At 34.8% G+C, this 17923-nt stretch overlaps 1 protein-coding gene across 1 annotated transcript; it reads left to right on the forward strand.

The window, feature by feature from the left end:
* The first annotated feature begins 2886 nt into the window (after nt 1-2886).
* On the forward strand, nt 2887-13587 carry pdhb (pyruvate dehydrogenase E1 subunit beta). The gene is made up of 10 exons (XM_056448231.1): nt 2887-2976; nt 3075-3134; nt 6845-6952; nt 7037-7099; nt 7693-7728; nt 9430-9715; nt 9787-9897; nt 11505-11596; nt 12753-12894; nt 13156-13587. The coding sequence occupies exons 1-10, from the start codon at nt 2941-2943 to the stop codon at nt 13299-13301; spliced, it is 1080 nt and encodes a 359-aa protein (XP_056304206.1). The 5' UTR covers nt 2887-2940; the 3' UTR covers nt 13302-13587.
* Nucleotides 13588-17923: the final 4336 nt, after the last annotated feature.

A 17923-nucleotide genomic window follows, 5' to 3' on the forward strand; every position in this document is an offset into this window, starting at 1 on the left:
TCCGTCTTTGAAAGCACTGGAGGAGAACGTCCTCAAAGTGCTAAAATATTGTTTTCCCTGTTATTAAAAAACTTGTATTGGCAATATATTTTAAAAGGATGGTCTTGTGCTTTTCGTCGTGAACATTGAAGTAAAGACAATGGAACAGATTTTATGTTGTGCAATTCCTTGCTCTAACATAAAGTTATAGATTAGTTGTATGTATGTGAATAAGATCCTTTTAAATTCAATATATTTGATTGTTATACTTTATTAATTGTTTTGTAATTGATTATTAATGATATATTGTAAATGCATTACAATTAAGATCTCATTAATAATATGAAAATGATTTAATCTGTGATTAATAATTGCACATATATGTATATATAGATATCACATAATATATTTATTACATAATAATAATATACTCAGTGTCATGTTCAAGAAACCAGTCTGAGTATATTTGCGCTTTATGACATGATGCATTATCCTGCTGGAATTAGCCATCAGAAGATGGCACACTGTGGTCATAAAGGGATGAGCATGGTCAGCAACAATACTGACATGATGCTCAATTTTTACTAATGGGCCCAAAGTGTGCCAAGAAAATATCCCCCACACCATTACAATCCCACCACCAGCCTGAACCGTTGATACAATGCAGGATTGATCCATGCTTTCATGTTGTTGACGCCAAATTCTGACCCTACCATCTGAATGTTGCAGCAGAAATCGGGACTCATCAGAGCAGGCAACGTTTTTCTAATCTTCTATTGTCCAATTTTGGTGTTTGCTGTTCTTAGCTGACAGGAGTGGCACCCGGTGTGGTCTTCTGCTGCTGTAGCCCATCTGCCTGAAGGTTGGACATGTGTGTTCAGAGATGCTCTTCTGCATACTTCAGTTGTAACGAGTGCTTATTTGAGTTACTGTTGCCTTTCTATGAGCTCGAACCAGTCTGGCCGTTCTCCTCTGACCTCTGACATCAACAAGGCATTTGCGCCCACAGAACTGCCGCTCACTGGATATTTCCTCTTTTTGGACCATTCTCTGTAAACCCTAGAGATGGTTGTGTGTGAAAATCCCAGTAGATCAGCAGTTTCTGAAATACTTAGACCAGCCTGTCTGGGACCAACAACCATGCCATGTTCAAAGTCACTTAAATCACCTTTCTTCCTCATTTTGATGCTCAGTTTGAATGCTGCAGATCGTCTTGACCATGTCTACATGCCTAAATGCCTTGAGTTGCTGCCATGTGATAGGACAGTTGGATAGCTGTACCTAATAAAGTGGCCAGTGAGTGTATAATACTATTGTAAAAAGAAATAACAAGAAATTATTTATGGTTTTTATATAAAAATGTTTACTATATATATTTTCAGTTTGTTTTTAAAAGTCTAAGCTTATTAATAAATATTTTATATTTAGGATATTTTTAAAACTTTCAGATATACAATATTATATATTCATGTTTATTAAAGATTTACAGATCTCAGAATGTAGATTACTTTATAGTAAGTATAATCAAAAGTAATATATCATATATATATAAAACCAATTTATATCATATATATACACACAGTCAGAATTATTAGCCCACCTTTGAATTTAGTTTCTTTTTTTTTAAGTATTTCCCAAATGATGTTTAACAAAGCAAGGAAATCTTCTCAGTATATCTGATAATATTTTTTCTTCTGGAGAAAGTCTTTTTTTTTTTTTTGGCTTGAATAAAAGCAGTTTTTTAATTTTTTATGAACCATTTAAAGGTCAAAATTATTAGTCTCTTTAAGCTATATATTTTTTTTGACTTTCTACAGAACTATCGTTATACAATAATTTGCCTGATAACCCTAACCTGCCTAGTTAACCTAATTAACCTAGCCTTTAAATGTCACTTTAAGCTGTATAGAAATATTATTTACTGTCATCATGACGAAGATAAAATAAATCAGTTATTAGAGATGAGTTATTAAAACTATTATGTTTAGAAATGTGTTGAAAAAAAATCTTCTCTCCGTTAAACAGAAATTGGGGGAAATATAAAACATGGGGGCTAATAATTCTGACTTCAACTGAGTATGTATATATATATGTATGTATATATATGTATATATTTATATATATATATATATATATATATATATATATATATATATATATATATATATATATATATATATATATATACGTGTGTGTGTGCGTGTGTGTGTGTGTGTGCGTGTGTGTGTGTACGTGTGTATGTGTGCGTGTTTGATATATACAGTTAGGTCCATAAATATTTTGACATCTACACAATTCTAACATTTTTGGCTCTACACCAACACAATTGATTTAAAATGAAACGAACAAGAAGTGCTTTAACTGCAGACTGTCAGCTTTAATTTGAGGGTATTTACATCCAAATCAGGTGAACGGCTGAAAACCAGCCTTGAAATGGCCAAAAACCCTTTAAAATCAGGCTGCTCAACCAGCTAAAACCAGCCAGCCAGCTTAGGCTGGTTTAATCAGTTTTTTTTCAGCAAGGTAGAGCCAAAATGTTAGAATAAAACTGTATAGATTAGAAATGATCAGAACCTATAGAACTTTATTAATAACTATTTTAATGTAATGTAATACTTAACATTCATAACATAACCTTATTGGTCTTACTTTATGGCATATTGCAACTTGTTTAATCCTGTTTCAGCATGACCCTGTGCTGTATTTCAAAAGTGTCCAGTTTACATCAAACAGTGAAGCAACCGATTTAGAAATCACAGGTTTTTGCTTTCTATAAAAAGATTCTTCTCTTGCCCTTGGACGCGGAGTGACAAACTGAGGCCAGCTTCCGCTTCTTTCATGAGTCCGCCGCTTTGATTGGCCGCTCTCCCCGCGTTTCCTGTTCTGCTTTTACAACCCGCTCTCTGATTGGCCGCGGCCGCTGGGATGACAGCCCCGCCTCCGCACAGAGGACAGTGAAACATGGCGTCTCTGAGGTGTTTTCTGCGCTCGGGGAAGGTATTTATGCGTGAACTTGAGCTATTATCAGCATATTACAGTGGTGTTTGTGAGAGAAGAGTGCTTAGACTTATGTTGGTGGTGTGTTTGTGTCTCAGAGTGCCGTTTCAGCGGTTTTGCGGCGGGAGTTTCACAGGACTCCTCCGGCGGCGGTGCAGGTCAGTGATGCTGCGACTCTCACCTTCAGCAGATGCTGCATCATTTAAAACAATAACACAACAGAATAATTAGCTTAAATGTGTATAATATCAGTATGTTTTAGACAATACATTAATGTCAAGAGTGCTGTCAAAGATACTGACGGTAACACCATGTTTTGGGTGTGAACACAATGACGAAGCCTCGGTGTTTTGAATAATTACCATGTGATAAATGATAATAACGTTACTGTACCGTGGTAAGGGCACAGTGTTTGTATATGTACAATGTTGAAGCTAACATGGTTTAACCAAAAATGAAAACTTACTTTTTAACACCCCATCAAGTGACTTCAAATGTTGAACACAAAAGAAAATATTACTATAAAAGCTTAAAAAGGGGGGGGGGTTCAACATTTTTCAAAATATCTTCTTTTGTGTTAAACGGATGAACGAAACAAAGGCCTCCGTGGAGATATTTCAGTGAGTAATAATAATAATTTCATGTTTCAGTGAACATACTTTGGTAATACACAGTTGTAATGCCATAGTGCTTTGCTTTTATCATTTTGCCCTTTATAAGTACAATACCATAGTAATTTCTTAGTATTTTTGACATTCACAGAGACTTTCTATGTTAATATACAATTTTGTGCATCATGGTAAGGTCATATTTAGTTTTTGTTGGGAGTACAACGTTTTTGTTGCTTTCTTTGTATATTCACCATGCTTCATTAAACATTCCCTAGTAATTTACTATGTCTATGCTGTATATTTTATATGTACACCATGTTTTTTATGCTTACCATGGTCTTTTAAACTCCGACCTTGTTTTATTGTATTATTTACAATTTGTTCACATATACTATCCTAAATGCAAATATTTATTATGCATGATAATGCATTAATGTTTAACAACTTTATTAATCCCACCAGGGTCGATTAGATTAGTGCAGTAGCATTTCATGATACAACAAACGTATAAAGAGACAAATCACTTACAAACAGTATTAAAAAACACAATCCGGCATGCTTCATAATAAATTCATAAATAGTACTAAAAAACAAAGGTAAGACCAATATATAAAAAATTTAAAGCTTGCTGAAATGTAAGGTTGTAAAGCCTTAATGCCTCAGGAACAAAGGTAAAGTTATATCTGTTAGTTGAGCATTTGATGCTTCTAAACCTTCTTCCAGAGGGCAGCAGAACAAAAAAAGGCTTCAGAGGATGGAAATCATCTCCTATCACACTTTGACTTTTCCTTAACTGTTTATTTCTTTTAATGCTTTTAATTATTTCTATGTTTGCCACATTATCATGAAAAAGTTTGCTAAAATTTCCAGAGTATGCCATATTTTTTTCCATTTGCACCATGGTAGCTTAAAGTTATGTTTATTTATATACTATGATTATACTATGGTATTTTCAACACTTATCATGTTTCAATGAACAACCTTATGGAATATACTATGGTAACACCACAATTTTCCTTATTTACATTCGTAAGCCATGTGTATGTGTGGCATGATAATACTTTTTCTTTATGGTTACCGTTTTCATGGAAAATATTAATATACCAGAACATTGCATTTTTGTAAATCACATGTACAGTATATTGGTAAATCATTGTTTTGGTGTTTTGCACATTTACAACATTTTCTTGGTCATTCCTCAGTAATATACCATCTCATTTCTTTCCTATTTTTGTCATGGTATTGAAGTTTAGTATGGAGACCCAGAAGGGACGTGATTGTGGGGGAAAAAAATGGGTGTAAGAAAAAAAAAACAGCGATTAAAATCCCCCACCCACCCAGCGTGATATCTCACAGGGGGACCCGTCAGCAGTCTGTGCAGGGGGGCCTCTGCATTTTGTGCTACGCCACTGAGGAAAATATATATATATTTTTATGTTTTTGCGTTCCCTCGCAAAACTATGTTTTGTGTTATCTCGCAAAACTGTTATTCCACAAACACTTCCTATTCACTTTAAAAATGTCAACACTCTCGTGTTTGCAGGGATTCTCCTGTATTTTACCATTCTCTATCATCCTATCATTAAATATTTTTCCATACTTCTCGTGTATTTTTAAAGCATGCTGAAGTGAATATAAAAATGTCTGCATTCACTTTCTTTCCATTAAAGCTGTGCGTCGATCATCGCCCTTCATATGCAACCTCTGAATTAGCAAATGCATGACGTATACAGACGTGCTCCAGATGATAAACTGATCAGCTTCTGTACACGCCATTTAAAGTGACGCCTGTGTTGTCAAACAAGTGAAGAGCAGCAATTGAATCTCGTTTAGTTTGATAACAGAGGTGTCACTGTAAGAATACACAGATCTATAATGAAAGCATTTCATTACTTTAGATACTGTTTGTGCTCATTTAAGAGAAAATTAGTTGTGTTTAAAATAAAACGCACAGAACTGTTATGTTTACATATTAGTGTATTTGTCTGTTTAAACACGCACCTGAATCCCAAAGTGTCCTGCTCTTTAGCTCCTTTTTAAACGGTGTGTACAGAAGCTGATCTGGGATCAGTTTATCAAACGGAGCATGTCCGTATACATCATGCATTCGCTAATTCAGAGGTTGCATATGAAGGGTGGTGATCGACGCACAGCTTTAATGGAAAGAAAGTGAATGCAGACATTTTTATATTCATTTCAGCATGCTTTCAAGATTATGATAGGGTGATCAGGAATGATAAAATACAGGAGAATCCTGGCAAAAACAGGAGGGTTGACATGTATGAAGTGAACAGGAAGTGTTTGTGGAAAAACAGTTTTGCGAGGGAACGCAAAAACGTAAAAAATATATATTTTCATATCACTGTTTTTTTTTTTTTCTTCTTCCATTCAGTTTTTTTTACTTCCACCCATTTTTCCCCCACCATCACGTCCCTTTCGGGTCTCCGTAGTTTTGTGGCCATGAACTATGTTAATTTTTTTTTTATATTATATAGAAAATATAATAATGTTTATGAATAATACAAGTTTAATTACAGTGTATTATGCAATATTTATATTGATGCTACTTTAATTTTTTTTATTTTAATTTTGAATATTTATGAAACATTTCTACATTATGGTTTCATTTATTTAGAAATCATTAATATTTATTTATTTTTGGTTTCTTTAAAAAAAAAAACAATCATTCTCTGTAACCCCATAGATCTGTTCTTCCAAAATACTGTAATAAATTCATATTTAATAGTTATTTAATACTGTTAATTTTAAAAAGTTTGGTTGTTGTATAATGGTTTTATACAAGTTTTATAATCACACTTTTTGTATTGCTATGTTATTGCCATGTTATTACCATGTTCTTTTTTATTGTTTTTTACAAATACCATGGTATTATGCTTTTTTTCTGCAGTATTTTTAATATCATGTAAATTTCATAGTATTATAATATATTCAATTCATCTTTATTTATATAGCGCTTTTACAATATAGATTGTGTTAAAGCAGCTTTATATAGAAGTTCTAGTAAATTGAAACTGTGTCTGTCCAGTTTTCAGAGTTGAAGTTTAGTTCAGTTCAGTGTGGTTTAATTTTCACTGCTGAAAGTCCAAACACTGAAGAGTAAATCCATCGAGAATATATATCGATACATCCATAAATATCTATTTTTACTTTAAAATATCAACTGAAGCATGTATAATACTTTCATTTTGTCCTTGTCAACAATTCTGTATTAATAAGTATGCTCTGGGTTGTTGCAGGTGACTGTTCGAGATGCCCTCAACCAGGCCATGGATGAGGAGCTGGAGAGGGACGAACGGGTTTTCCTTCTCGGAGAGGAAGTCGCACAGTATGACGGTGCATACAAGGTCAGATAGACACATTTATTCATACATTTCCCTGATTAATGACTTTAAAACATCTTTTTGTAATTTGCTTGTATTGGGTTGCAGGTCAGCAGAGGCCTGTGGAAAAAATATGGAGACAAACGTATCATTGACACACCCATTACAGAGGTGAGAATGGAAATATACGAAAACATGATCATTTTTAATTCACCTGTCAGTTTTGAGATTTGTGGCGTTTCTTAAAGTGTTTTCAGTTTGATGTAAAGAAAACATCACACATTTCTTTTGTCACACTTTATAATTCTGTGTTTGTAGATTTGAATGACAGTATGCATTTTTCAAGACCTTTTTCTCCAAACGAGACCTAAATCTCTACTTCATCAGCACCAACGTTCTTTATTAGGATTTTTTTAATATTACTTAGTTTAATTTTGTACTATTTTCTAAATAATAAAGTGATTAGAAGAGATTCCCAAAATCCCATCTGTAAAAGCTTTTGGCTCCATCATGTCAATTTCAATACTTCAACCAATGTTCAGATTTTTGTGCTAGAAATCCATCACATATTTAATGAAAGAATCACTCAATTGCATATTTAAACAACATTTTAGTAAACTCGTAATGTGAAAAATTATTAGCAAATTTCTAGTGCAATCAATCAACTGGGAAAATAAGATGATCGCTGTTAGTTTTATTTTTTCCTGTTCATCTACATCGTCTTGCCGTAATTGTTGTTTGATTTCTTTCTTTCTTCTTTGCAGATGGGCTTTGCTGGCATAGCTGTTGGTGCCGCGATGGTGAGTTTATCATTTAGTTAACAGAAAATCTTAAGAAATACTCAAATAAACTTCATTGATAATGTATTATACACACAGACATCTCCTTTTTGGAAAGGACACTATATACTGTTTAATTGCAGGTTAACTTTGTATATATACTGTCCACCCTATACTAGTGATAGGAGAAATGAAGCTTTTCAAAGCTTTGAAACAATTCCTTTACAAAATGATTTACTGTATTGAAGCATTCAAACTCTTCCTGCTAGGGACACCTGGTGGCCAGAATTGTGTAAATGCAACAAAAACTCAGGCAAAACATTTGTTAGAATTGGCTTTTTCTAAAATATTGCTAACTCTTTTTGTATATATAATTATTGGTTAAGTGGTTTTCATCTTTATTGGGACAGGACAGTAAATAATGGAGACAGTAAAGCAGAGATCCCATAGTGCTATGATGAAGCACTAACGCCTAGGCCAGGGATGTCCAAACATGGTCGTGAAGGGCCGGTGTCCTGCTTATTTTAGTTCCAACCCCAATTAAACACACCTGAACCAGCTAATCAAGCTCTTTCTAGGTATACTAGAAACTTCCAGGGAGGTGTGTTGAAGGAAGTTGGAGCTAAACTATGCCGGACATCGGCCCTCCAGGACCGAGTTTGGACAGCCCTGGCCTAGGCTATAGGCGACGACATGATGCAAACTTTCAATTGAAAGTATAAACTGCAGTATAAATGCACTTAGATTATCATTAAATATTAAGTGTCTGCATAATATGAATTCTTTTATGTTTTCAGGACCTATTTATTGTTCGCTCCATAATGGACTCTGCTAAGTCCTAATGTTATTAACTATTATGACTTTTCATTTTACATATGTCCCATTTAAAAAAAAAATGTACAAACTCGTAAAACTGACCTGAGATCAGTTAAAAACTATGAAACATGTTCAGTGATTCACCACTGGGGGGGCGATCTGAATGAATTACTGTGATTCATGTGGATTTTATGGTATTGCACAGGTCGCCCCCCCATTAGAGAAGCGTTGTTTTTTCGAAACGGTAATGACGTAAAAGCCTTGTTTACTGAAATCACTAGCCATACCAATTTTTACCATTTTTCTTGCTGAATTTGACTCTTGCTTCCGCTCTTAAACTTACTAAAAATAAGAAAAAAAAAAACATTATTGATACATTTTTGATACATTATGACAACCTTTTAAAGGACACATAAATCCTTGTTGATTAGAATTGTCTTTTCTCGCTCTCTATTATAAAATAGCTTTAATTCATGTAAATCCATTCAAGCAAACCACTTTTTCCTTTTTTTGGTTTATATTCCTGTTATTATTATTTGTTTTTTCTTCTAAATGTGACATTTACAGTTATGAAATACAATTGTCATATTTCCCTGTTATTGTACAAGTTTGACGACAAAAACAAACAAACAAACAAAAAAAACGTAGCCATACCAATTGATTCGAAACAAATAAATCCTACAGCTTTTTAAGTTTCATAAAGCAGTGTTTGGAAATCAGCCAACACTATCCTATACACAACTTAACTACTCTGATTTTAACCGTAACGTAATAACGCACACCTTTTATGAAGCTGCTTTTAAATGATAATAATCATTAAAAAACACCTAAATTGAATTGAATCCTCAAATGACCAAACACAAACCCTCTTTTATCCCAATACTAACCCATCACTTCCTCTCTCAGGCAGGTTTGAGGCCCATCTGCGAGTTTATGACCTTCAACTTCTCCATGCAAGCCATCGATCAGGTCATCAACTCGGCTGCCAAGACCTACTACATGTCTGCAGGCCTTCAGTCCGTCCCCATCGTGTTTCGCGGCCCTAACGGAGCTTCAGCCGGTGTGGCGGCTCAACACTCGCAGTGTTTCGCCGCCTGGTACGGTCACTGTCCCGGACTGAAGGTGGTGAGTCCCTGGAACGCTGAGGACGCCAGAGGTCTCCTGAAAGCTGCCATCCGAGACGACAATCCTGGTAAACACATGTTTCTCAGGATTAGACTGAAGTGAGGGATGAGTTTGACTGACGCCTCTTGTGTTTTTCAGTGGTGTTTTTGGAGAATGAGCTGATGTACGGTGTGCCGTTCGAGATGTCAGAAGAGGTGCAGTCAAAAGACTTCGTCATCCCTATTGGAAAAGCTAAGATCGAAAGACAGGGTGGGTAACATTTAGCAATATGAATGTCTGTTAATGTTGTTTTTATTTTTTAAAGTGATTCAAATGTTTTTGGAACAAGGAGTTTATTACAAATGTGACATTAGGTCACAAAACCAAAGTGTAATTTTTTTTACATTTGAATATTTATGTCATCTGAAAGCTGTATAAATAAACTCTTCCTAATGGATAACTTGTTAGGATTGGACAACATTTAGCCCGAGATACAGATATTTATTAAATCTGGAAACTGAAGGTTAAAAAAAATCTAAATACTTAAAGATTGAGTTCTTCTCTAACCACTTTACTAATTTAAAATGAAGTTTTATGAACGATATACAATTGAAGTCAGTATTATTAGCCCCCCTGAATTATTAGCCCCCGTTTATTTTTATCGCCAATTTTTGTTTAAAGGAGAGAAGTTTTTTGAACACATTTCTAAACATAATAGTTTTAATAACTCATTTCTAATAACTGATTTATTTTATCTTTGCCATAATGACAGTAAATAATATTTGACTTGATATTTTTCAAGACACTTCTATACAGCTTAAAGTGACATTTAAAGGCTTAACTAGGTTATTAGGTTAACTAGGCAAGTTATGGTAATTAGGCAAGTTAATGTATAACATTAGTTTGTTCTGTAGACTATCGAAAAAAATATAGCTTAAAGGGGCTAATAATATTGACCCTAAAATAAATTTTTAAAAAATTAAAAACTGTTTTTATTCTAGCCGAAATAAAGCAAATAAAACTTTCTCCATAAGAAAAAAATATTATCAGACATACTGTGAAAATTTCCTTGCTCTGTTAAACATAATTTGGGAAATATAAAAAAAAAAAAAAAAAAAAAAAATCAAAGGGGGGCTAATAATTCTGACTTCAACTGTATAAAGGTTTTGCTATTCCACAAACATGCATGTGCAACATAAGATTTTTTGTGGTCCAGGGTGATTATGAGAATATTATTGTTAATAATAATGTGTGTTAATAGTAATGTAAATATTTAATGTAGCTCAAATACTGTACTAGGACAATGAAGCTGTGGGTTCAATAACTAAGGAAAATGAGATGTTCAATTGAAGTTACTGTAGATAAGTCACATTCACTACATTCTTTACATTCATAAAAAGTCATGCAAGGTAAATTATATTTAAAATTAGGGATGAAAATTAAAGGAAAATTCTGGGCTAAACCCAACAATTTTGGAAGCATTGACCGAAAACTGAAACCTATTTGTAGTATTTTTTTTTTTTTTTAAGAAATATTTGATTTTGTAAGACTTCTAATTAAAATTTATTCAATACTTAAAATATAGTGATTTTAAAAAAACCCGAGCCAATAAAATCATCACAGTACCAAATTGCCATGACAGCACAATATTTCTATTGCAAGCTGCAGGAGCTAGTATACTACATGGGAATGTCCTGCATTCGTGCAGATAAATATGCCTGTTCATGAGCGAAATATTTATATAATATAAAATAATCTCTTACAGCCTTGATTATTTAAATGGCAGTTAATCGCCAGCCGTTATTTGTTAGTGTAGCATTATTGTTTTGAACTTGTGTGGAGTTTGTGTGTGTTATAATATTGGTGTTCTGATGTAGGAAATCACATCACACTGGTGTCTCACTCCCGAATGGTCGGTCTCTGTCTCGATGCTGCTGCCGTCTTGGCCAAGGAGGGCATTGAATGTGAGGTATGAAAAATATTTTTTTGTATAAAAAGATCATATTCAAAACACTTAAAAGCACACTCAAAGCAAATTAACACCACATATAACGTTAATTTATATGTACTTATTATTGTCATTGATTCAAAAGTTCAACAAACCCGTTTGTATTTTGATCGAGTTACATTTTAAACTAAATATTGTCCGTTTTATTCTATTTTACCAATAAAAATTATTTCAAAACTTTGTGACATTTAATTTCTGAATGAATATATTTTTGGATGAAATGGCGTTATTAAACTATTATAATTAAACGATTATGATTAAACAAGTATGATTTAACGATTTACTAAATGCAGTCACTTGCTTTTTTTTAAAAAAATCAGCCATGTAGAACAAATCGTTTGAATAAATTATTTAGTGAATCACTGATTATGACAGGAACTTGTCGCCACCTACTGGCCGTTAGGTGTAATTTTTTTCATGACAGGCATAAAGCAAAACCAAAAAACAAACTACTTTACTAAAACACCTATAAATAAATGATCAATAATTGCAAATTTTAGTTTTTTTCCTAAGTATCACTCAACTCTACTACTATTTTTACTACTACGACTATTTTTGGAGTAGTAACTAAGGTGCTGTTTACGCTAGTGAGTTACACCTAGTTTTATTTTGAATTTGTATAGGTTTTATTACAGCATCCACACTACTCCAGCATCTGACTTGTGAGTTTTGTAAACTCTGAAGACTTCATTTTAGTTTGGAAACACTGGTTTCTTTTGTACATCAACATAGACGGACTGAAATGGGCACTTTTTAGAAAATGGAGGCATGGCTCAACAATCAACATCAACAATCACTCTCCGATTGGTTTTCTGGACTATTGCGTGTACTGTAGTTCTTTTATTCGTCAAGTAAATCTTATATGATCATTACACAACCGGTACACTGTGAGTACAGATGCCAGAAAAATATACGCATACCCAGTGAATGGTCACATGTCATGCATTTTAGACTGTACAGTGTGGATGTAGATCGTTTTTGCAAAATTCAATAAAAATGCCAGATGCTAGATGAAGAGCACTTTCATTCTGCAATGGTGTTTAAAAACACTATACAGCCTAAAAACACTTCAGTTTCATTTAGTTTATCTTTTACATGTCTGTGTTTTCTTTTGTAGGTCATAAACCTGCGCACGATCAGGCCTCTGGACTCTGACACCATTGAAACAAGCATCACGAAAACAAATCATCTGATCACTGTGGAAGGTGGCTGGCCTCAGTTTGGAGTCGGGGCAGAGATTCTTGCCCGAATCATGGAGGGTAGATTTTATTCATATATTTGTTTTTATTTTTTATATCTCTGGAAATCTGAAGACTTTGCAAAATGAAAGTGAAAGTAGAATGTTTCCAAATTGTGCACGTTATCTAGCGTATACTGTTTCACTACATGTTTACACAAAGAGCAATTTAAACCAGCTTGTGTTGCGTAGTTAATTAAAACCCTTTCTTGTTCAGGAATAGCAGGCAGAACATCATAGTTGATTTTATTATTTTGTTTTTTTTTTCCCCGTTTAATTCAAGGTCCTGCTTTCAATTACCTCGACGCCCCTGCGGTTCGGGTCACGGGTGTTGATATTCCAATGCCGTACGCCAAGATTCTGGAGGACAACAGCATACCACAAATCAAGGACATCATCTTCTCCGTTAAAAAGACTCTGAATGTTTAACATAATAACCCCTCCATCCGGACACATTAAATATGAAATACTCCATGTTCTCTTCCGTTTCTGCATCAGTGTTTGGGGAATTCTAGGATGTTTTCTCTCATCTGGAAAATGTCTTTGTTACATGGTCTTTCCCTCATCACTACAGTAAATTAATTTTCTCATTTTGATTCTAAAATGAGGTTTTGTCATGACGATAATGTTTATTATGGCCATAAACAACCAACCCATGTGTAATATGCTGTAAATTCTACTTTAAGCTAAAGTAATAAACTTTTATCACAACGGATTATGAGAATGCTTGTGATTTTCTTATGTGTTGTTATCACAGAGGCTTCAAAGTTCAGCTTGTGTTTGAGAAGTTTTACAGTTTGTGTTTTACTCATATACAGTGCTCAGCATAACTGAGTACACCCCATTTTGAAAATGACTATTTTTATCAATTTCTCAGTGAATATAGGCAATGTAAATTGGTGCATTTAAACAAAACAGATTTATTAAACACATATATTTATTAAAATTATATTTTAGTCACCAAATTCGGAAATAGAAAGACAATATAATTTAATTCAAGCTAAATATTAAAAAAAAAATTACACCCTACAAAATTTCAACTAAAATTTTAAATTTTTCCTCTTTTTAAATTTGTATTTAATATTTTTCAATAAAATATACTTTTGGTCGTACTTGTTTTTTGGTCATTATTGTAAGTTATTGTTAGATAAGCTCCAGATTTGGCTCCAGTACTGACTAATCTAATGTATATGCACAAATATAATATTCTAGAGCTTCCTAATAAAAACATGAATTTAAAAGAGAGATTTGAGAGGCGTGTACTTGTATAAGCTGAGCACTGTGTATATATAACACACTATATACAATTGAAGTCAGAATTATTAGCTCCCCTGTTTATTTTTTTCCCCCAATTTCTGTTTAATGGAGAGAAGATTTTTTCAACACATTTCTAAACATAATAGTTTTAATTACTCATTTCTAATAACTGATTTATTTTATCTTTGCCATGATGACAGTAAATAATATTTGACTAGATATTTTTCAAGACACTTCTATACAGATTAAAGTGACATTTAAAGGGGCCATTTCTGTGGGCCTCTGGAATTGTCAATCTGCTGTTAACAAGGCAGATTTTATTACCTCCATAGCTACTCATTCTGACTAATCTCATGGCTCTAACTGAGACCTGGATGAGACCGGAGGACACTGCTACACATGCAGCTCTTTCTACTAATTTCTCTCTTTCCCACACTCCTCGTCAGACAGGGAGAGGGGGTGGGACTGGACTACTGATTTCCAAAGAATGGAAATTCACTCAGAGACCATCTCTGCCAAAAATCAGCTCCTTTGAATTCCACGCAGTCACCATTATCCACCCCTTCTACATAAATGTGGTTGTCATCTAACGCCCACCGGGTACATTAGGTCACTTCTTAGATGAACTGGATGTTCTTCTCTCATCTTTTTCTGATTATGACACTCCCTTGTTGGTGCTAGGTGACTTCAACATTCACATTGAAAGACCTCAAGCTGCTGACTTCCAGACTCTGCTTGCCTCTTTTGACCTCAAAAGAGCACCTTCTTCTGCTACTCACAAATCAGGTAATCAGCTAGACCTTATTTACACTCGACATTGCTTCGCTGATCAAACACTAGTAACTCCACAACAAACATCGGATCATTTCCTTCTCTCTCTCAACATCCACATTAGTCCTGAGCCGCCACACACTCCAACTCTAGTTGCCTTAAGCAGAAACCTACGCTCTCTCTCACCCAATAGACTATCCACCATTGTTTCAGACTCTCTTCCTCCATCTTGCAAACTCTCTGCACTTGATACGAACAGTGCCACTGATACACTTTGCTCCACACTAGAATCATGTCTAGACAGACTATGTCCTCTTACATCCAGGCCAGCTCGTGCCAGTCCTCCTGCACCCTGGCTCTCTGATGTTCTCCGTGAGCATCGCTCAAAACTTCGGGCTGCTGAGAGAATTTGGCGAAAAACTAAAAATCCTGAACAGCTCATAACATACCAAACTCTTCTGTCCTCTTTCTCGGCTGAGGTTACTTCTGCAAAGCAGACATACTTCCGTCAGAAAGTCAACAGTGCCACCAATCCTCGCTTGCTTTTTAAAACATTTTCCTCCCTCCTCTATCCTCCTCCTCCACCCGCATCCTCCACACTCACTACTGATGACTTTGCTACATTCTTTTGCACCAAAACTGCAAAAATCAGTGCTCAATTTGCTGCACCTACAACAAACGCAAGATACACCACCAACACCACACACACTCACCTCTTTTTCCCAGCTCTCTGAGTCTGAGGTGTCCAATCTCGTGCTATCTAGCCATGCAACCACCTGTCCGCTTGATCCCATTCCCTCTCATCTCTTGCAAGCCATTTCTCCTGCAGTCATACCAACACTGACTCACATAATTAACACATCTCTTGACTCTGGTTTATTCCCTACTTCATTTAAGCAGGCTAGGGTAACCCCACTGCTAAAGAAACCCAACCTGGATCAAACGCTACTTGAAAACTACCGACCGGTATCCCTGCTTCCATTCATGGCCAAGATTCTGGAAAAAGGAGTGTTCAATCAAGTCCTGGACTTTCTTACTCAAAACAACCTCATGGACAACAAGCAATCTGGCTTTAAGAAAGGCCACTCAAGTGAGACTGCCCTGCTCTCGGTCGTGGAGGATCTTAGACTGGCTAAAGCAGACTCTAAATCATCTGTCCTCATCTTGCTGGATTTATTAGCTGCTTTTGACACTGTAAACCACCAGATCTTGCTATCTACGCTTGAGTCACTGGGCGTTGCAGACACTGTTATTCAATGGTTCAGATCTTACCTCTCTGACAGGTCATTCAGGGTGTCTTGGAGGGGAGAGGTGTCCAACCTACAGCATCTAAACACTGGGGTACCTCAGAGCTCTGTTCTTGGGCCACTTCTCTTCTCTATCTACACGACATCTTTAGGACCAGTCATCCAGAAACATGGATTTTGCCTGCCTGTCAGACATTTCACACTGGATAAAAGATCATCATCTTCAGCTTAACCTTGCGAAAACGGAAATGCTTGAAGTTTCTGCCAACCCGACTCTACACCATAACTTTTCATTACACATTATACAATAACTTTCATAGGCAAGTTATTGTATAATGATAGTTTGTTCTGTAGACTATCGAGCTAATAATTAAAATGGTGTTTAAAAAATTAAAACTGCTTTTATTTTAGCCGAAATAAAACAAATAGGACTTTCTCCAGAAGAAAAAATATTATCAGACATACTGTGAAAATTTCCTTGTTCTGTTAAACATCATTTAGGAAATATTTAAAAAAGAAAAACAATTCAAAGATGGTCTAATAATTCTGACTTCAACTGTATATATAGTGAAAATAGGTAATATTCAAATGCATATTTTGGTGCATTTGAACTAAACAGATTTATTAAGCATCTCTATTGGATTGAGTTCTGGTGACTGTGGAGGCCATTTCCATTTGAGTACAGTAAACTCATTGTCATGTTTAGTCTGAGATGCTTTGCGCGTTGTCTTGCTGGAAGTAACCATCACAAGATGGGTACACTGCGCTCATAAAGGGATGAATATGGTCAGCAGCAATACTCAGGTAGGCTGTGGCGTTGACGCAATTCTCAATTATTGCTAATGGGCCCAAAGTGTGCCAAGAAAATATCCCCCACACCATTACACCACTAGCAGCAGCGTGAACTCTTGATTTAAGGCAGGATGGAGCCATGCTTTTATGTTGTTGACACCAAATTCTGACCCTACCATCCGAATGTCGCAGCAGAAATCGAGACTCATAAGACCAGGCAACGTTTTTCAATGTTTCCAATGTTCGATTGTCCAATTTTGGTGAGCCTGTGTGAATTGTAGCCTCAGTGTCCTGTTCTTGAATTTATGTATGTGTATATATATAAATATATTTATATGTTATATGTATGTTATATGTTAATATAAATGTTAAGCACTGAATATGTGTAATTTATTATTATTATTATTATTATGATAATATTCTTTAGTAATATGACCATACTTCGGTACAATTATACTTGTGCAATTCTTACACACACAAAATATTATACAATTAGATTAGATTAGATTAGATTCAACTTTATTGTCATTACACATGTACAAGTACAAGGCAACGAAATGCAGTTTCGGTCAAACCAGCAGTGCAATAGCAGCAAGTGCAGGATACAGGTATAAGTTATAAAGTGCAGTTATAGAAAAACTATGGTAATATTTACAGATGGATGTACTATGAACATTATATACAGGTTGTATTAGCTATGAACAGAGATTTACAATAAATGAATATATGTACAGGATGCTATTAATAATCAGAAGTGTGCAGATAGATAAACATAATTACAAATTAGCAATTATTTAAGGAGCTATGTCAGTCCATTTTGCTGTTTGTTGCTTACATATATAATGTTTAAGTAAGTTCATTGTTTCACTGCTGCTAAATAAAATATAAAAAAACCTTTGGTTGCAATTTGGGACAATAAGTCTCGGGATTACTATAACTGAATCTGACCATTACAGGCATTTTAAATAAGACAAAGGTAATATC

The sequence above is a fragment of the Danio aesculapii genome, chromosome 22 (assembly GCF_903798145.1).
Source record: "Danio aesculapii chromosome 22, fDanAes4.1, whole genome shotgun sequence".
In the NCBI taxonomy this organism is placed as follows: Eukaryota; Metazoa; Chordata; class Actinopteri; order Cypriniformes; family Danionidae; genus Danio; species Danio aesculapii.

Excerpts from the sequence above, each read along its gene's own strand:
- pdhb (XM_056448231.1), top strand. The coding sequence starts at position 2,941 with ATGGCGTCTCTGAGGTGTTTTCTGCGCTCGGGGAAG. Across the intron at positions 3,135-6,844 it reads CTCCTCCGGCGGCGGTGCAG|GTGACTGTTCGAGATGCCCT; the intron begins GTCAGTGATGCT and ends GGGTTGTTGCAG. Across the intron at positions 6,953-7,036 it reads AGTATGACGGTGCATACAAG|GTCAGCAGAGGCCTGTGGAA; the intron begins GTCAGATAGACA and ends ATTGGGTTGCAG.